We start from the raw sequence: 20917 nt of genomic DNA on the forward strand, positions 1-20917 counted from the left end.
TTTATGCACCAGTACTTAGTGAATAATTTTGCCCAAGTTTTTATATTGCTGTCACCAGAGATCCTTACATTGTTATTAATGGTATTAGTGTCCATGATCTACACTGAACCGTTTGTGATTTTAGATGCCTCAGACTTGTTTTCTTTTACGCTGCTTTTCACACGCATCACCTTGGCACCAAAACCTCAGTATACACAATATTATAGAGCATATACAATTAAGTTTTATTGTATGTATATTGGAATTAATGTCATCACATCAAGCACTTGCGCAATTATGTAGTCCATGTTTAATGGACAAATAAAAAATATCAATTTCAAGTTTGCTCAATAAAAGGTATTTTCAGCCTAGCTCAAAAATAAAGATACCTACACATTTTACTAAAGTTCATAACTTTTGTAACCTGCTAATTTAAGGTTTGGCAATAATGCTCCTTAACGTGATGTTAAATGTCTTCAAATCCAAGGAAAGTGACAGTGAGGTTGTTGAAAGCAATAGTGGCATAAACACAGTCATTTCTAGGCCATTCTATCACAGCCTCATTTCTCTGAGCCCCGCTAAAACAACTTCTCAAAAAAAAAACAATAAGCAGAACGGAATGTGAGATGCTTTTTATTTGTCAGTTAAAGAAAAATGCTTAAAACGTATACAGCTGTATCTTTGTCCAGTCAGCTGAAGGTGGATGATAGGTCCCATCACCACAAGACGGAGCTGTTAGTCCAAAATAAGCGAGGAGAAACAGGTAATACATTCCCATAACCGAGGGGATAGGAGAAGATTGTAGGCTGTGTAGTTATCCTGCTTATGAGAAAAAACATGTGTCACAAGGCTGGTTATGGACATTATAATAAATATGCAAAATAAATGCTTTTTGTTTGTTTGTTTTTTACCTCTAAACTCGATCATTTTCTTCATGTGCAAGAACTAGAGGCCACTGTGAAAATAACAAATAACAAGTTAAATTCACTCAGCCACACAACAAAAAATTCTAAAAGTTTAAATCTCAAATTGATATAGCACCCAGAAGAAACTTAAGTGTCCCTTTTCTGAAAACTTACCAGCTTGAAAAGTCGTCCGCACGCCAAGAACGCACGACCGCAGACACATCCTCAGCGCTTTTTCCATCTGACGTCATCATGTCATCTTTGGAGTTGTGATTGTAGTTACCACAGGCCCCACACATTCTATAGGAGAAGCTGGCGTCCACAATCACAGTGACCTCCAGCGAGATGGAGAATTTGATCTGAAGAACCGACGCCTTCTCGATGATAATGATCCCGTCTAAGATGTGCACGTATATGTCACAGCTCACTTTTAGAGGAAGAGACACTTTTCTGCCATTTACCTGAACAAAAGAGAAAAGTTAGAGGAGGAAAACATTTGTTTAATCTAAATCTCACTAAATGAAAATTATTGTGTTACTATTGTTACATTTCAAAGTACCGGTAATACAACTAAAAAATGTTTGATAAAGGAGATCATTCTGATATTGTTCTCTCACCCAAACTTCATGCAGACTGTTCACTGCGATGATGGTTTTTCTGGTGAATATATAAATTATGTCCACTGAATAGGTCTCGTTCCTGCAGCTCCGTACATCTACCACGACCCTGAACCAAAGATCTGCAGTGACATTACACAAAGAGGCCACCTCAAAAGCCCCCAGAGCACCCATGGGTCCAGTCATGCCGTCAAAGGAGGAGAGAAGGCCATCCTGGTTGATGATACATTGGCCTTGTGCCACGTGGCAGTCTCTGACACCATTTCGGACTTCACAAACTTTTCCGCTGTCACAGGACAATCTTTGACATTTCACTGTCCCAGACGCCTTGCACACACATTTGGACTTACATTCTGGATCCACGACAGTTTCACCAACCTGTAAACAAATGTGTTTAAGTTTGAGGTGAACAATAAAACATCTGCAAGGTAGTAAAGCCACCCCAGGAGATGTCGTTTTGTGTCCTTAGGAAAGACACTTCACCCACATTGGCCATTGCAATGTACCTTGAAGGTGGAAAATAGTTGTTTTGAAAGTTTAAAAAGGGTACAATGATTCTAAGTTTTAAAAATAAATAAAAAAATAAGCAAAAGTAAGATTTAAGAAAGAAACAAAACCCTGCAGTCTGATCTTCCTAACAAGGGATAAGGAGATATTTTAAAGCCTTAGTGTTTTACTGTCCATTCTGAACTAAAATGGGATCATCATTAGCCGGGAATCCAAAAATATAATATATTTTATACCCAAAAATAAAATATAATGTGAAAAGTGCCTATCTCTACTCTGACCACATCACCCTTTCACCTCTCATCTAATGTATAAGCATAAATGTTACCGTTAGGTATCTGCCGTTGTGTTCACATCCACAGTTGCCCATAGAAACACAATGAACCCCGTCAAAAACCAAGCCCTGGTCACACTGACATCCTTCAAAGCAGGCCTTAGAACAGGTGACTGGGTACATTAGATTAGCACAGGTGACTCCACAGGTGTCAGCACAAAGCTCATAGTGGCTGTTCTTTGGGCACAAACCAGCTGCAAAAAATGTCTGTAGTTAAAACACTGGATAGAAAAGCACCTTTTTACGTACTTATGTTTGTGTTTCTTACGGCAGAAGGAGTCTGTCCTCCACGACTGGATCTGAACTCCAGCACTCTGGCAGGCCAGGGCGTATGCCAGGACACTGTTGCACAGAGTATCCTTATTGCCATCCATCGCACAGACATCAAAGACACAGTGAGAAAAGTAAGTCGCTGGATCAATTTTGCTGTGACAATCTTTAAAAGGCCCATTTGGTGCACTTATGATACCACAGGACTCAGGCTTTCCAAATGAAGCTGCTTTGGCCTCATCACAGACTGGGCACTGACCACCACATCCTCCGCACAAGAATCCAGGAAGATCCACGACCCAAGCCTTTCCAAACTCATCAACATTATTGATCGGTTTGCCATTTGGGAGCATGAAGTCATCTTTGGGGTTCTTGTTGTAGTTGCCACAAAGGCCACACATCCTTTCCACATAACTGGATGGCACAATGACTTCAACATAATAGACAGTGTCATACAGCACTGTCAAACCAAAGTCAGTTCTAACAATAATGTTGCGGCCTTCTTGAGTGATTTGTATGCGCCCATCATGAAGGAACAGGGGAAGCTTGACAAGTTCATCATTCACCTAAACAAAATAATCACAAACATTATGGTTTTTGTTTTTTATCTGTTTTAAATGGAAACAGTTTAACTTACAATGACTTTCCAGGAGATTCTTTGTTGAATATAGATGACAAAACCATAGACAGCCACTGTAACAGACTTCGTCACAGCAACTTTTCCATTTCCATACTTCTCATTCCCCTGGGTTACAGTGAATGGTGTTAGCTGGCCTTTGTCATCATCACAAACCTTAGCCAGAACATAAACGCAGGTACCCTGGAAATCAAACCTGCGCCCATCAAAGGAAATATAATGTGGGTCACCAGAAGCCACACACTTGGCCTGGCCCTCGGGGTGGCAGCCTTTCACACCGTTCACGAGCCTACACGTCTCACCAGGACGGCACTTGGCATTTTCACATAAAACTGCTCCGTTCTCTCCACATGTGCACTTCTCCACACATTCGTCCTCTGGATAGAAGATGTCTCCTATTTTGTAATAGTGTCCATCATAGGAGCAGCCACAGTCTTTAACAGGCACGCACACATCCCCACTCAGCAGGAAGCCCTCATCGCATTCACAAGCTTCTGTACAGGGTCTTTTGCAGGTCACAGAGGTTAAGCTGGCACAGGTTTCTGGGCAGCCCATGGCACAGAGGGTGTAATGGCTATTAGCGGGGCACACCATCGCTACGGGACAAGAACAAAGAAGAAAGTTTGAGCAACATATAAAACACTGAACTGTTTTAGCCAAAAATTGAAATAAACTTACGGCAGAAATCTTCTGTTCTCCAGGAGAGGACTGTTATTCCAGAGCTCTGACAGGCAGAGGCATACGCACTAATGGCCTCACATACTGAGCTAGAGTGCCCATTATACTGACAGGCATCAAACACACAGTCCTCCAGATATGGGGCAGGATCGACCACACTGTGGCACTCTTTAAAAGGCCCGTCTTTGTCTGCGATAATGCCGCAGTATTTCTGTGCTCTATACATTTCTTTCTGGGAGTCTGTACAAGCATGGCACCATGGCCCCTGGCAGACTGATGAACAGCCTGGAACAAGGGCCAACAGCCAGCTCTCGCCCAGCTCTTCTCCATTTGCAGCAGTCTGGCCATTGCGCATGGTCAGATCGTCCTGGGGTCTTCCATTGTAGTTGCCACACAGACCGCACACGGCGTCCTGGTAGTTGCTGGGCAGAGTCACAGTGACAGTGGAGCGCCAGTCAAAGGTCAGAGTGATGCCAGCAGTTGTTTCCACCACGGCTTTTTTGCCGGAGCGATACACCTTCAGATCATCACTGTACACCAGAGGCAGAGACTCGAGCTGTCCATTAAGCTGAGGAGAACACAAAGAGCGGATATGTTAAGGAGTTTATAGATTGAATAATTATACAGCCTAATCTATATTGATATGCAGCTAGGTCTCAGTTTAATTGAAAAATGATTTTGAAATTTAACTAACTTGTGTGCAAATGTATATTATGAAATTCTGCCTTTATTCCCACATGTCAGAGTATGTGTCCTGGTTCTTTATCCCTTAAACTAATACAGTGTCCCGTTTTGTCCTCTTCAAAATGCTTCTGCCTGGTTCCAGTCTAAAGGCCAATTTGACATGTCTGCACTCACCAAGATTTTGTTGGGGATGTCTCTGCTGATAGTGATAGTGGCTCCATAGATACTGAAGGTGACAGATTTGGTGATGGACACGGCCTTGTTGTTGCCTCTGTGCTCATTCTGCACATTCACTGTAAATGGCACCAGACCAGGTCGTCTGGAGCACAGAGCTACCAGTTGATACACACATGTGCCTTGGAAGTCAAATTTGCGACCATCAAAAGAGCGGTAATGGGGGTCACCCGAGGCTCTACAGATAGCATAGCTGGTGGGGGTGCAGCCACGGACCCCATCCACCACTGTGCACTGCTCATTGGCAGAGCAGGACGCGTCTTTGCATATCACCATACCCAGAGTTGTGTCACAATCACAGAGGCGCCTACAAGCCTGGTCCTCCCAAAACTGTTGGCCTGGTTTGTAGTAGCGGCCCTGATATGAGCAGCCACAGGTTTTTTCCGGCACACAGACCCCAGCACTGAGGACATAACCCTCATCGCACACGCATGTCTCTACGCAAACAGCTGTGCATATCTCCTTTTGTTCTGGGAAGGGGCAGGACGGCTGGCATGGGCTGGCACATTCTTCAAAGTGGCTGTGGCGCTGACAGTTCATTGCTGAAAAAAAGTTATACAAAGACAATTATAACTTTATTGTTATTATCATAATTATTAATGATAATATATTACTAACATTTTAAAGATAGATGTATTTATTTCAAAGGTGAGTGTTGTTTGTTAAATATTACCATTTGGTTTTATGATATTGACATTATTGTGTTGTTAATGTGTTTTTTCCGGTATCAATACAATTTCAATTGTTTTTGTGTTATTTTGTGTTTGTTTTAACATTTTAAAATATGTAGTAAATTAACAACAGTATCGATCAAATTAACAGCATGTTAGTCAAAAATACTCACGACAGCCAAATTTCTTCCTCCAGCCTTGGATAATGATTCCCTCATCGCGACATTCCTCGATGTAGGAGGCCAGAGCCTGACAGAGCATCTTCTTGTCTCCATTATTCAAACACATGTCAAACACACAGTTTTTCATGAACGCTTCAGGGTCCACTTTATCATGACACTTCTGGAACACATTTTCGACTTTGGTGGTGAGGGCTCCGCAGAAGGCTTCAGTCTCATATAGCTTACGTTGGTCGTCATCACAAGTTGGACAGTTTCCTTCGCACGTGTCCCAGCACGGACTGTCCTTATCTTGCTCAGGGGTTTGCCAGCTTTTGGCCCATTCGACGATAGAGGACACAGATTTGCCGGCTGGATTTTGAAGCTCATCGCTGCGGTTGCCATTGAAGTTGCCGCACAGGCCACAGACATGGTTGTAGTAAGAGCTCGGGAGCCTGATCACAAGTGCCTGGTTCCAGTCGTAAGTGACAGTGAGACCGAAGTCGGTCTTGATTTTGATTTTATTCCCCTGTTGAACTAGAGACACAACAGTGTCTTCCTCATCCAAAAGCACTGGCAGGTTTAAAAGATCTCCGTCCACCTGTAAAAACACACATTCATGTTTTCAAAGATGCATTTGAAGCTTGCTGAATAATGCCTAATAGGGAATTCTTACAGTGACTTTGCCGACTTGGTTCTTGCGCACAATGATACTATATCCATACACAGATACCTCCACCTCTCGGACGTAGGAAACAGCTCTGTTCCCTCTATTGTCATTTCTCTCTGTGATTGAGAAGGGCACTAGACCGTCCAAGTCTCCACATGTTTTAGAGATGACGTATCTGCATGTGCCTTGGAAGTCAAAGTTATACTTATCAAAGGTGTGATAGTGTGGGTCGCCCCAGGCCCAGCAGACACCAGTGTACTCTGGGACGCACACAGCTTCACCCTTTTCAACACGACACTTTTCTTTAACACGACAGTTTGCATCTTTGCAGGGATCTACGACAAAGAGAGGTACTTGTAAGTCCACGTATCATCTGTTCCTCCGGTTGTGTCAGAGTGGGCCTTGCCTGTGTTGTAGCATCCCTGAATGCCTTTCTTCACTGTGCAATTGGTGCCTTGAGGACATGAGTGATTTTCACAAACCAGGCCTGTAGTTGAATTACACATACACTTTGTAGTGCAGTCTTCATTGTAAACCACTTCACCAGGCTAAGTGCAAAGAGCATTATTGGGCATCAATATTGACACTTGTTTTCAAATGACTTCATTATTGAAAGTACCTTGTACGTTGTTCCCTGGTCATAGCAGCCACACTCGTCCTCTTTGACACATGTTTGTCCATTGAACATGAACCCTGCGTCACATTCACATCCCTCTGTGCAGCCGGTGGGACACTGCACTATTTCTGTGAGGCCAGGACAGGCAGCAGAGCAGGAATCTGCGCACACTTCATAGTGGCTGTTGGCTGGGCACTTCATTGCTGAAAAATATGAAGACATTGTTTTATTACAAACTATTTAACAGCACTTTGAAAATAGACAGCACTTACGGCAGAAGGAGGGAGACCTCCAGCTTTTCACATCCACTCCTGCGATTTGACAGTTCAAGGCATAGGCCGCTACACTGTCACAGAGCACCTTTCCTTCTCCATTAGACGCACAGACATCAAAGACACAGTCATCAAAGTACAGCTGTGGGTCCAGTTTACTGTGGCACTCTGAGAAAGGACCTTGTGGAGCTGTTATTATTCCACAGTAGGTGGACCTGGAGAACACAGCCTTTCGTGCTTCGTCACAGTTGGGACATTCATTTCCTTCACAGCCATTGGAACACACAACATTTGGAATGTTGACTTTCCATGATTTTCCAAAGGTGTTGACATTGTCAGTGAGATTTTCATTAGGCATTTTAAAGTCATCTGTGGGTTTGCCGTTGAAGTTACCGCACAGGCCACAGACCTTATCGCGATAATTGCCAGGCACTGTCACAGTAACAAGGTATATGAGGTTATAGCTGACTCGAAGCCCGAAATCTGTCTCAATCACATAATTAGTCCCCTCCTGGTAGACCAGGACTGCACCGTCCATAATATTTAAAGGGAGATTGTTTAAAATTCCATTCACCTAAAAAACAATAAAAAACAATAAATTATAAAGAGCAGAATACTATAGTCTGAACATTGTAGTATTCTTTAGGTCAGTGTAAGAATTTCTGTTAGTCACAGCAATTACACATAAAAAACAATTCATTTATTCACAGAAAACAATGTAAGTTCAATATTTGTAAACTTGTTGCTGTGTGAAATGTATGAACTTACCAGAACTCCAAACATGTTCTTTCTCATAATGAATGTTGTGTCATAGACTTTCACAGCAACAAGCTTTGTGACTGATGCCCTCCTGTTCCTGGGCCACTCCTCGTTCAACACTTGAACTGAGAAGGACGTGAGGTGTGTTCCCTCCAGACCGCAGCTCTGGGACAGGATATAGGTGCAGGTTCCTTGGAAGTCAAATTTCCTCCCGTCAAAAGAGGTATAGTGGGGATCACCGGAGGCTTGACACACGCCCTTCCCAACTGGGTGACACTTCTGGACGCCATTCTCTATTGCACACTTTTCATTCGGACCACAAGAGAACTTCTTACATTCAACCTAAGGAAAAGAAAAAAACAAATAAACATGTATAGAAATTTAAAACTGGGTTGTTATGTACTTTATTGATTTTTTGTCTTGGCTTTACTGTATTTAAATGTTAATATTTCAATATCATATAAAAATGATGTACCTCTCCATCTTGTCCACATTTGCATTCTTCCTCACATTGTCCATTGGGGTAAAACACTTGGCCAAAAGTGTAGTAGCGTTCTTCATAGACACAACCGCACTCTGTGTATTCCACACATTTGTCTCCGCTGAGGATGTATCCATCATCACAGGCGCAGTCCTCTTTACACAATTCCTTACAGTTCTCTGGAGGGCTCAGGCTCTGACAGGTAGCAGGACAAGCATCTGCACAAACCTCATAGTGACTATGGACTGGACACTTCATAGCTGTGAACAAACAAATAAATAAATATTAAAGCAAAGCAAGTATGAACTCAATGGTCCTGGGCCCCCATCATGATAATGAGGAATCTACCCACTCCACATATGGCCCTTCTGATGCCATGTTGCCTCCCTGCACACTGCACCAGGAGTCTGTACTGCCTGCTGTGGTGGTAGAGAATCTGTCAGTCGGTCAGTGCAGGTACTTAAAGGAGTGATGGAAGATTTTTCGCAGATTTGAGAACTCAAGCGGAAGTGCGAATGCGCACTCACCCTGTGCAGACGTGCACAACAGCCTCGCGGGTACACGTGCGTTTGTTTATTAGCGCCACAAATCGCATCGCTCTCGTCTACCGTAGATTTCCGTCTCTTCTGAGCCAGTTCAAACTGTCTTTCTCTGTCTTAATTTTGTCCTGTACACTGAGGGAACTATGTTATGATAGATCCATGCGCCTAGACACAGGGAAATGTGCTGCTCTCCTGGGGACGAGCCGACGAGGCTGCAGGTGAGCAGTAGGTGCATTCTAAGATTGATACGTGGCAGGACTAATTGGCAATCCACGCTACGAGGAAATGAGACTCAGATTCGGGCAAAAAAATAGTCCATTACGCCTTTAATACACTGGGTACTAATACAACATTTAGTCTAGAAAAACATGTGCGGCAGTGCGCGCTCCCTCTAGTTCTCGCTCTCTGGCCTTTGACACTGCTGTCACTTCCGGGTTTGCGCCGAGGGTTGGGCTCCCATCGTCCTCAGGTATGAGATAGACAGAGGCTGATAATGTATTTTAATTTAATTCTAACCTACTTTGGCCTTAGTGCCGTCGCTCCTAGGGCATCACCCCTGCAACGTCTCACACAGACATTCGTTCGCTTAGATCCCACGTGAGGGGGCTGTTGTACTAATGAAACTGTCCATAGGTAACTGGTAGATCAATGAAGCTGCTGCGTGGAGTGATGGCACTGAGGAAGACCTACAGTTTTGTCTTGTTTTGCTTTGTTTTGTTTTTTGTTTTTGTTTTGTCTTGTCTCTTTATTATACATTGTTTACTTCCTGTAATTGTACGGTGTAATGTGGCGGTCCTGCACCTCCGTAGGTTTGAATGGGAATTGACCTGAATGTATTTTACATTTTAACTGAAAATAGAATTAAATTATGTATAAACTGAACCAAGTGTCTGTCTGCCAATAAAGAACCCGCGTGTCCTTCACTTTTAATTTCGGTCCTGGGCCTATCCCAGGTGGCGTTGTTGGTGTCGTTAATCCATCTCCTAAACTAAAATATAAATGTAAATGCCTGTAACACCCTCGTCGTGCCACACATGCTTTAACTGCTGTAACACACCAGGTGCATTGGTACATAAATTGGTCAAGTGTGATGCTATATCCATCCCTTGGGTTTGTCTACATATAATCTTTTCCGTGAAAGTTTCTGTAAACTAGACATAACCTTTCTCAATCAATGACAAACCCTTTCATAGGATCTGTGTGGTCACTCAGTTTTATTCAAGCAATGTGCTTCTTAACATTTTTTTGAAAAATCACTATAGTTAATTTAATGAGAGCATTATTATCATTATATTATTATTAACAGAATTATGCATGTATGCAAAATAAGAATGCTTTTAAGAGGAACACAATTGATTTTCCAGAAGTGCCAGAAATGTCAACAGGCAGGAGGTTCTATCGGGCCTTTATATAGCTAGTTATAGCTTCCTCTGCAGCCCATCCACTCAAATTTAAACTTAAAACTTAACTTTGTCAGCTTTCACACACAGCCCCTCTCCCACCTGCAGCATCTGACTGAAAAACCACGTAGCCACAAACGCCACCATAATCATAGCATCATTTTTATTTTCTAGACTCTTTGTAGTTCTAGTTCCCCGTCAGTGTATCAAGTGTATCTGAGAGTTGAACCTGCTGATCCACAGGCAGATTCTCTACACCACATTAAGCAGTAAAGGCTCCTGGCACACTTTACAGAGAGGCTGCATGACTTAAAAAGGGCCACATGTGGTATGAGTGGATTATTCATTATCATAAATGGAGGGACATGGTCACACACCAATAAGAAAACCAGAACAGTAGTCCATAGTGTGGGAGTAGACAATTGCTCAAAAACGATGGTGTTCAAAATTGGAATTAATTGGAGTTATTAGAAGAATAGATTCATTATTTTTGACTTCTTTTTTTAAACATTGTACACCTTTGATAATTAAATTAAAACAAACTTACCACAGCACTGACTGGTGCGCCAGCTGTAGACCTCGGCTCCTACTGCTTGACAAGCAGAAGTGTAGGTTGTGATAGACTGACACAGCACATCTTTTCTTCCTCTAAACAGGCAGACGTCATACACACAGTCTTCAAAATAGCCTGCAGGGTCTACTTTGGCATGGCAGTCGCGGAAAGGACCTGTAGGATCTCTGATAATGCCACAAAAATCTTCTTTCTCATATTGAACCATCTCAGTTTTGTCACAATCCGGACAATTTCCTTTACATTGGTCAACACATCCCGGTATCTCTGCCACTCTCCAGCTTGCACCAAAGTCTGCTGGATTGGCAGGATTGTTGCCGTTTTTAGGAATGAGATCATCCGCTGGTTTATCATTGTAGTTGCCACATAGGCCACACACTGCTCCCATGTACACACTGGGCAGAGTTACAAAAACAGCACTTTGCCAGTTGAAGATAACCTTTAGTCCAAAGTTTGTGTGAACGACGGCGTACATCCCACTTTTGTACACATTCACATCTCCATCTTGAAGACTGATTGGGAGGTTTACTAACTCATTATTTACCTGAAAAAGAAATCAATGTAAGTATTTCAGAAAAACTATTACTACATCTCTAGCTGTAAACTCACCAGGATACGTCCTTTATGTGTTTGTGTAATCACAATGCTGATGGAGAAGACCTTGACTTCCACTAACTTAGTTAAGGAAACAGCTCGATTGCCTCTGTTGTTATTCTGCACATAAACTTCAAATGGCACTAACTCAGGATCCTCGGAGCACAGAGCAGTAAGCTGATAAACACACGTGCCTTGGAAATCAAACTTCTTCCCATCAAAGGTCTTATAATGGGGGTCACCTGTGGCCTGACATGTTTTGACAGAGATGGCTGCACACTTCCTGATGCCATCTACAACTTGACACTGCTCTCCATTCCTACAGCCTTTGTCTTTGCAATCCACCTTTTGGCTTTTGGGATCACATATGCACCACTTCTGACAGTTCTGGTCTGCCCAAAACGACTCTCCGGCAGGAACATAACGCCCGTTGTAGGTGCAGCCACATCTTTCAGCCTGAACACATCTATTTCCACTCCACAAAAAGCCCTTAGTGCAAGTGCAGCTCTCAATACAGGGGCGTTTGCATTTTGAGGGCGCGTCGGGATCAGAGCAGGTGGCAGGGCAAGCGCTGCCACAGAGCTCATACTGACTGTTGGCTGGACATCTAGATGCTAAACAAGGAAAAATACACAATAATTAAAATGATTCAGAAAAAAAAAATCAAAAATAGTGTGTTCACATCAGGTTTACTTGTTTTTTTAAATTACTTACGGCATGTGGCCATTTTTCTCCATCCACTGACCACAATTCCTGCACTTTGACAAGCATCGCTGTAGGTTTCCAGAGCTTTGCAGAGGAAATATCGCTGACCCTTTCCCATGCAGATGTCATATTTACAGTTTTCAAAGTAGGCTTGTGGGTCAATGACACTATGGCATTTGCTGAATGGGCCATCTATGACCATAGTGATAAGCCCACAGTTTAAGTCTCCCTCCCATATCGTCATTAGCTTGTGTTCACATGTCTCACAATTGCCCACACAGTCATCTCTGCACAAAGCCCCTTGCGTCAGCCCCGGGACCTTCCAGCTGCTGCCGAATGCAACCACGTCTCCTGCCTGGTTGCCTGAAGGTGTGGTGAAGTCATCACTGGAGTTTCCGTTGAAGTTTCCACAAAGGCCACATGTTTTTCCACTGTAAGAGGGAGACAGGGAGAGCACCAGAGAGTGCTCCCAGTCGTACCGCACACTCAGACCAAAGTCAGTGTCAATGACCACAGAACGACCACTCTGAGAAAGGACCAGTTTGTTGCTATTCAGAGTGACAGGCAATGCCCAACGATTGTTATCAATCTAGAAGAGGGAAAGAAAAACAAAGACGTGTATTGTTTATAGTAATACATTTTATAATAGTGTTTAATGTTGAAAAATATCTTACCCTGACATAACCTCTCTCAGACCGGGCCACAATTATAGTTATGTTATACACCTTTACTATGACCAGGCCAACGTATGACACTTTAACGTTGCCTCGGTTTTCATTTTGAGCGAGAACCTCAAACGCTGGAAGATTGTCACTTGGCATACAGTTTTTAGCGATGACATATGTGCAGGTGCCCATGAAGTCATAGCGTCGCCCATCAAATGTCTCGTAATGCGGATCCCCCATTGCCCAGCAGGTGGCAGGTGTTTTGGGCACACACATGGGAGAGCCATCAATCATCTGACACTCTTTATTGTCACCACATTTAACCGTGCTGCATGTAGGAGATTCCCCTCCAGGACCTAAAGGAAGAAAAAAATAAAATAAAATGTGCCTACTTTCTGTTAACTTTGGCAAGTCTTTTTTAAAACTTGAAAACCTTTGTGCTTGTCTCCCCCTGAGGAATCATCTACTTCAGTAGATTAGTCCAGATTACTACAACAGAATCTTTTTTCTACTACTGTCACTATGTTTCCTAACACCTACCCTAATACATTTTTAGGTATACTTTGTGATAGAATCATATTTTCTTGAAAATTAGACCATTGAAAATTTCTGCCTGGACAGGCTTCCAATCTATAACAATATTGATTATATACACCGTAGTATTAATTAATTTAATATTGGAAACTTTAGGGTGCATCTGATCCAAACTCTGGTCCGATTGGAAAGGTCGGTTTTGGTTCGATTGAATCAAACTCTGGCACGATTCGTCTGAATTGTGGAAGATACAATGTCCTCAATCAAACCAAATCCACTTCAGTTTGTATTGTGGATGCAACCTTAAATTTGGTGTACAATAAGGGGTTTATGTGTGAGTGAGTTATGTATAAACTTCAACTGCCAAGAGAGAATGGTGGGACTGAATGTGTGAGTCAAAATAGTCCCGTTTAAAAAAATGAGAAAAAATAAATTACCTGGTCTAATGCATTGTCCTGGTGCACCGTATCCGTTCATCTCAGCCAACCCGATGCTGTACAGACCAAACAAGGGGCCGGTGCTTGAAACTGTGGGGCTGGAACCATCTTCTTTTAGGCTATAGGACATCTTGGCCCATGAATACTCTGTTCCTTCAACTCTTCTCCACTGTACATCTCTGGGCACCACTCCATTAACTTTGATGTCTACCATTTCATTCGTTTTTGCCACTATCAAAGCCTGATTATCAAACCCATTTAGACCCTTGAGTTCATATGCAGAACAGAAGAGATTTGAGGGCAATACGTTTGTCAGAAATGGGTCGAAGTATTTTTCTCCGTCCATGGTAACACCATTGAAGAGCAGGAGGACTTGGATGGCATGGTCAGCTTCAATGGCCAGTGTTGCAGGCGATGTGTAGGTGATTTCCTTTGAGTCTCCTTTTTTCATTTCCAAAACGTCTTTCTGTTGGCCATTTTGGACAGTTACTCGAGTATTCTGTGATGACTGGATATAGACACTGTCAAATCTTGTCTGGAAGCTCAGTGGGGGTATGATGAAGTTCACACCCCATTTGCTAACTGGCAGCAGCTGCTCATAGACGTGGTTACATTTGGAGAAGCGCATGGTACAAGTGTGACCTGAGAAAACGGCAACTGGTTTTGTGGAGGTAATTTGTGTACCAGAGAGGTCGGCATGGCTCTGAAACTGCACACTTTCAAAAGGCTGAAGATCTAGTTGTAATTGTTGGCCTCTATTGTACACTTTGTCCCCGAATCTAAGAACACCTGTCAGACTGATTTCTAAACTGTTGGCCTCCTTCCCGTTCGTCACAACAAACTCCTTATAGGTTTCAGGAGGAGAACCAGCAGGAGTAAAGAGGAAATATTCAGTGCCCCATTCAGTAGACGGCAAAATTAAAGAGGTATCAGTAGTATAGAGCTTGTTGTTGAGGGAGGATACAGTGACTTGTGCAGAAGCTTTAATGTGAACAGTATTGGGGGACTTCCCAGTGCCGCTCAGTTCTACTTTATTGGGCAGGGAGATGGTGACGCCCTTTCCAGCCTTCAGGTCCTCATCTTTCTGAAAATGTAAAGAGGGCACTGTGACAGTAACGTTAGTGTCGGTGTCAAAAGCAGTGATATGCAACTCGAAGCTCGGGGTGTCGTAGGTTGGAAGATAATTCTGCATAAAAGAGAGGGCAAACTCTTTCCCTGCCCACAGCGCCTGGCATGGGCCTGAAAGAAAGAAAACGCAACTGTAATCCCAACATATGTTTTTTGGGGAAAAGAAAATATTACATAACATCATGTGCTAAACAGTGAACAGATGCAGACTATCTAGTCTATTATGGATGGATTGCCTTTTGTGATAACCACTTACATAGATTTGTACTGCTCACTCTGCTCCACTGTAGCACTCCATTAGTTATTTGCACAAACAATATAATTGCTTAAAAGAAATATTATCAATATGTGCCTTTGCTGTGAAAAGAACATTCAGGGCCCTGCCAGAGCCTGAGGGATTTAGATGACACTTCTGTGTGACCCACTCGCTATAATAGATCACTCTCAATAGCAGCAGAAGGTAAATGCTATTCCCAACAAAAGCTATTTTCTATCTAGATGGCCATTCTTTGTGCTGCTCCCTTGAATTCTTCACCTGTTTAAAGGTGCCATAACATGCTTTTTTCCACGTTTCGTAGTCTATCCTAAGAGTATAATTGATAATAATAAGGGTTATGCAACACCCATAACATAATAGTTAAGAAACATCACCCATACCTTGGACCCCCTCACCAACCCGGAAATGCAAACGGCTTGGTTTGATATTCGCCCCCACCCTTGCGAAGATCGATCTGGCTCCCCCGCCCAACCCGTGACGTAGTCTCAGAGCGCGTGTGTGCCCCGCTCACCCGTGACGTAGTGTGTGCCCCACAGCTGTCAGCTCCGCGATGCGCCGCTCCGCGCCAGTGAGTGAGAAACGATAGAACTTCAGATCAACACTACTTTGAGACTAAATAAATAAATCTGGTGTTTATTCTACAGCGTGCGCAGAACAGATATATCTATAGATCTATATCTATATCTATATATATATAGATATAGATAAAAGTCTTATGTCCATCGCGCTCTTATTTCCTGGTTTTTCGTATCGGATAGAACTTCTCTCCGTTTATTTTTATTTCCCGGTTGCTGCATCAACTGCCACATCAACCTTCACCATTGTGATAATAGTAAAGAGTGCGATATCATTAATGAAGTTTTGGGCCTCTTTGAGCCGTGTTTCGTCGTGAATCGAAGCAGAAAAACTCCAGGCTTGTAGGGAGACACGAGCAGCGCGGAGCCGGGGGGAAGGGGGCGGGAGGCGGCAGGCGGGAGGGGGAGGCGGGTGGAGAGGGGGGAGGGTGAAGGTGAGGGGGGATGATGACGCGTGCTTGCCCTTATGACGCGGTCTTGCCCCACCGCCCGTCTGTTTGGAGATTCGAGGAAAGGAGATAGTCTGTAATATAGCTAAACACTGCGGGAATCAATCAAAAAAACACTCTGGGTGAAGCACAAACAGAAATGTAAGAAGGCTAAAAGCTCTGAAAAGTCGATTTAGCATGTTATGGGACCTTTAACATTAGGTTTCTTTCACAGAGGCACCAGCTTCTGCACCAACAATGGACTCTGATGGAGGCGACGACACAGATCCATTACGACACATTAAACCATGACTTGGCCACACACAGGGCCAGAAATAAAGAGCTGCCATTCAATAGTCAATACTCTTTGGTGATATTCCCCATAAGATTTAAAACGGTTTGTAAAAATGTGCTAACAGATATATGAAATGATTTGAAATAACCAAATTAACCATATAAAGATCAACAGAAATCAGAAGAAACACTTTTAAAACAATGAACTTACAGCTCTGGAAAAGCAGTGCAGCACAAAGCAGCAACAGGGAACCCATGGCTGAAAGACAATTTCCAAATGTTACTTAGTATTAATTCAATTTGAATTATCTAATTGTATTTCTTGAGCTCTTCTTACCTGCTAAGATTCACACTATAGATACATTCAATATGCATCAATTTATATAGGATATTGCCACAAAAAGGTGTGACCAATCACAATATGAGTTGGTTGAACCAACCCACCACAAATGAGGGTGAATGTGAGATAGAACAGCAGGTTCTTCTGTGTGTTTACAAAGGAATAAGGACTTTAATAATAAATAACACACCCATTTGAGTCAATCTCATGACACAAGCTCTATAAATTCTGAATGTTCTAATGGGCACAAAATATGAAGCTGTATTTATATTCCCATAAGACTTAGATTGAGATAAAGAAAAAATACACAAGAAAAAAAGCTAAATTTGAACATTTATTGTTTTGATAATATCTTAATATTTTGGTCACACAAAACATTGCTGGGCGGGTGGTGTTATTTCCAACATTCAGCGGTGCTATGCACATCAGTGTAACCAAATACTGTAATCTATTTTATATTGGGTGAGGCAAAACTGTGATGAAAATGTACGGTTAAAAGTTGCACAATACTGATAATAATTTGAAAAGCAAAAAGGGTTGAAGGCACTCAAGAGATGAAGGGATTTTCCTACATTTTCTTAAATCCCTCAAGTGCCTTTTTTAGCTTTTAAATTATTCTGATCCCAAATCTGAAGAGCACAATATATTTGAAAACACTAGTTTTCCAGTAGCTTTTAACATTTTGAATACTTTATCTATGTAAGATTCTCATTCTCATCATGCATTGCACCTGTTCTAATCCTGATTCAAAGAAAATGGTTTCAATGGGAGGGTGACAGCAGACCTGATCAACCTAATGCTTAAGCAATCATTCAGCATGGAAAATGTAGTGTCATCCGTCATACAGGGATAACAAATGTGTCAACACAAGGTGCAAAAAAAGAAGAACAAGTAAATACGGCTCGCCCTGATAAAGTTTGCACTAGCTTTGGTGTTCTGTGATTAAAAGTGTGCATTAGCATTAGTTTAGGAGTGTCCGCACAAATCCTCCAATAAGGTTAGTGGGGAAAAATACGAGGTGACAATTGGTTAACAGTCAATAATAAGTGTATTTGCATTGACTTCCCAGACTGATGTAGTAGACACTGATAACAAGTTATTTGGGTTTCAATTCCACACCGAAGCACACAGGGAAGGATTCCATCTCTGGACCACGACCACATTTTACTTATGGTCTGGTTCTTTGTAAATTGGAGACTCACCTGCCGGCAAGTGCAGGAGGGACATCTGCAGCCCATTCATCGTCTGAGAGGACGAAAAAGACATGGTCTGCTTTATGCACCAGTACTTAGTGAATAATTTTGCCCAAGTTTTTATATTGCTGTCACCAGAGATCCTTACATTGTTATTAATGGTATTAGTGTCCATGATCTACACTGAACCGTTTGTGATTTTAGATGCCTCAGACTTGTTTTCTTTTACGCTGCTTTTCACACGCATCACCTTGGCACCAAAACCTCAGTATACACAATATTATAGAGCATATACAATTAAGTTTTATTGTATCTATTTTGGAATCAATGTCATCACATCAAGCACTTGAGGCGCAATCAAGAAGCAAGATGTTTACAGGACAAATAAAACATATCAAGTTCAAGTCTGTTTGATCTTTATGATATTGCTACACTTTTAAGTGTAGCAAATTTGCAAACACTAGTGCTGTTTGTGTACTGTACATGTGGTGGGAAATTGTACCCTTTTATCCAGACCCATCGACAATTTCTTAGTTATAATCTGAACAAATTCCTCTGAGTTGTCAGATATATTGCTTATTTGATTATTTCTCTCTTTACAGTCTTTTTTTTCCTGCATACCTTTTCAACAGATTGTCACAAGTATTTTGTGCCTTCTGAACAAGTCTTAATTTAGTAATCTACAGGGGCAAAGCATCTGTCCAGGATTGAGGCAGTTTTATTAGACAGATGACCATCTCGTATCCCTCATCAGATTTCTCACCATTCAAGTTGTTGATTGTTGCGGCACAGTGCCAAGACACAGTTAACCCGAGGTACGGCATGAAGGACAGCTCAATTTTCACTCCTGATGCCCTGCTGACTGTCTCCCGCTCCGGCTCTGAACACTTCAAATCGACTGTCATCAGCAAAGGGCACTCCCCACTCAACACTATTCATCTACAAACAGTCAGTTTAGGTGTAGATTCTAGACAAGTGTTATGTAGATGTGTTATGGAGAATGATTTACCTGAGTCTTCTATAATTTTGTTCAGAGACATTTCAAAAGTGATATCTTAGTGAAGCCTTAACATGAATATTGTATCTGCACAATAAAGCTGCTTTTGGGGAATGTCATTTACATAAGGGAAGGAGCAAGAGGTTATCAACAAGGTTTTAATAAAAAAACAACTGAAAATAAATTAAGATGTGAACTTTTTCAACACAAAAATGTCTTCACTAGTGCACAACTGGTGAAAATGTTTTAAATAGATAGATATGAAAGATGTAATTAAAAAGTTATTTAAACATAAAATATAAACTAGAAACAAATAACAGAGCAGGAGGCCACTTTGGGTTTTGGAAAGCCCGCACAGGCTTTGGTTATGCATATGTTCATAGCACAGGAGACAGTTTGACCGATGACCTGAAGGTGCCATGCAGACCCTTCATGCTCTGTACTCATTTTGCCGAAACGCAGGCTGCTAGGAACCAGTCCAGCCTCACAGAGGCTTCTTTAAACCTTGATGAATCTCAATGGTGCAATTATTCACACTGAGGCACAGGTAAACTGGGGCAGAACTTATAATATAAGTCAGGGGTGGGCAATTATTTTCCTCCGAGGGCCATATTCGAATCCAGGCAAGTAGCGGAGGGCCGGCCCGCGATCATTGGTGTGAAAAAAAATAAATAATGTCAAATAAAATATAACTTTTCTGTCAAATATAGGCTATTGAATCTATTATTTAATTGATTTCAAGTCATATGTATTAAAGATACACGTGCAGACAGATGCACGTGTATCCGTGTATCGCGATTAGGCCGCGGCGGTCTGTACACAGCTTTAGGCAGTCTGTACACAGCTTTAAGTGTGTACAGACCGGCCTAATCGCGCCCGACACAGAATTTGAGCGCGTGTACATTTGAAAGGTTTACGCACCGGACGCGCACTCTCGACGCCCCGGGCACTATACATAGGCGCGTGTACGGCGCGCTCGAGCTCTCTGTGCACATGCGCAGTAGAGGTGTTGTCGTGGCCTTTCATTGTGTAAAACTGCAGATATCGAGAGTGTTGTTTTCGCGTTTTTGGTTTGTTTCTGTCTCTATTCCACCGTGAATACGTCGTACAGCACCTTTCTCCCACAAACAGCCACAATCAGTCTTTTGTCTGCCATTGTTGACGAGCAAGGAAAAAGTGGCTCTTCTTGGGGAATTCCACGGGGAATACCGAAAATGGAGGGGAAATACATATGTACGTACCCCGGGGGGACGACTCTGTGGAAAAGTGTGTCCATGCCCGTACAAAAAATCGCGGAAAAGGGGGGGTTTTCCGGCCGTTTCCGTAGATCCGCGCGGATCCGTGATTAGGGGTCCTTTTTTTTACCTTTTTCTGCAAATAGGGGTACTTTTTCAAGCAATCTTGGTAATTTTTTTGTTTGTTGACTGTGACGGTGCTCCCTAACCGCCCCGTCATCTCTTCTCCCCGGCGTGCGTGCCCGGCTCTCTCACTGCCCAAGAGTGCCGCGCACGGAGAGAAGCGAGCGGAGTGCGCGCGGTGCGGAGCGCGCGCGGTGCGCTCTTCGTATTTGCGGAGCGCCCAGTTAGTTGAATCACGAACCTTCACTTCCCTGAACTGTTTCCCCACTGCCCGGACACTTTTCCCCGCTGTAAAGCGTTCGTGCACACTACGCACCACACTCACCTGCTGCTGCTGCCTCCTCTGGGCCGAGGCTGATAATGTAAATACATTTTGCTTATAAATAGAGTGCTGAGTTTTGTGCTAT

General features: G+C 42.6%; 1 protein-coding gene across 1 annotated transcript; it reads right to left on the reverse strand.

Moving 5' to 3' along the window:
• Positions 1-595: 595 nt before the first annotated feature.
• On the reverse strand, positions 596-14134 carry LOC140374546 (IgGFc-binding protein-like). The gene is made up of 21 exons (XM_072461484.1): positions 13948-14134; positions 12959-13305; positions 12294-12873; positions 11595-12193; positions 10962-11529; positions 8467-8732; positions 8001-8333; positions 7233-7806; positions 6964-7163; positions 6751-6892; positions 6351-6679; positions 5690-6275; positions 4786-5387; positions 3928-4495; positions 3250-3845; positions 2611-3178; positions 2337-2536; positions 1502-1879; positions 1059-1345; positions 891-934; positions 596-798 (listed from the first exon to the last, which is right to left on the reverse strand). Exons 1-20 carry the CDS (start codon positions 14132-14134, stop codon positions 925-927), a joined length of 7920 nt encoding a protein of 2639 aa, XP_072317585.1. The 3' UTR covers positions 596-798; positions 891-924.
• Positions 14135-20917: the final 6783 nt, after the last annotated feature.

Source organism: Eucyclogobius newberryi, unplaced genomic scaffold, assembly GCF_026437365.1.
Source record: "Eucyclogobius newberryi isolate DKJ021-1_F unplaced genomic scaffold, fEucNew1.0.hap1 SCAF_3, whole genome shotgun sequence".
Classification (NCBI taxonomy): Eukaryota; Metazoa; Chordata; class Actinopteri; order Gobiiformes; family Gobiidae; genus Eucyclogobius; species Eucyclogobius newberryi.

Bases quoted from the DNA above. Each gene is read 5' to 3' on its own strand.
- LOC140374546 (XM_072461484.1), bottom strand. From the start codon at position 14,134: ATGGTAGACATCAAAGTTAATGGAGTGGTGCCCAGAGATGTACAGTGG. The intron at 12,194-12,293 runs GTAAGTAATTTA...TTCCTTGTTTAG, and splicing joins GAGAAAAATGGCCACATGCC to CATCTAGATGTCCAGCCAAC. The intron at 6,680-6,750 runs GCAAGGCCCACT...TCTTTGTCGTAG, and splicing joins TCAGGGATGCTACAACACAG to ATCCCTGCAAAGATGCAAAC.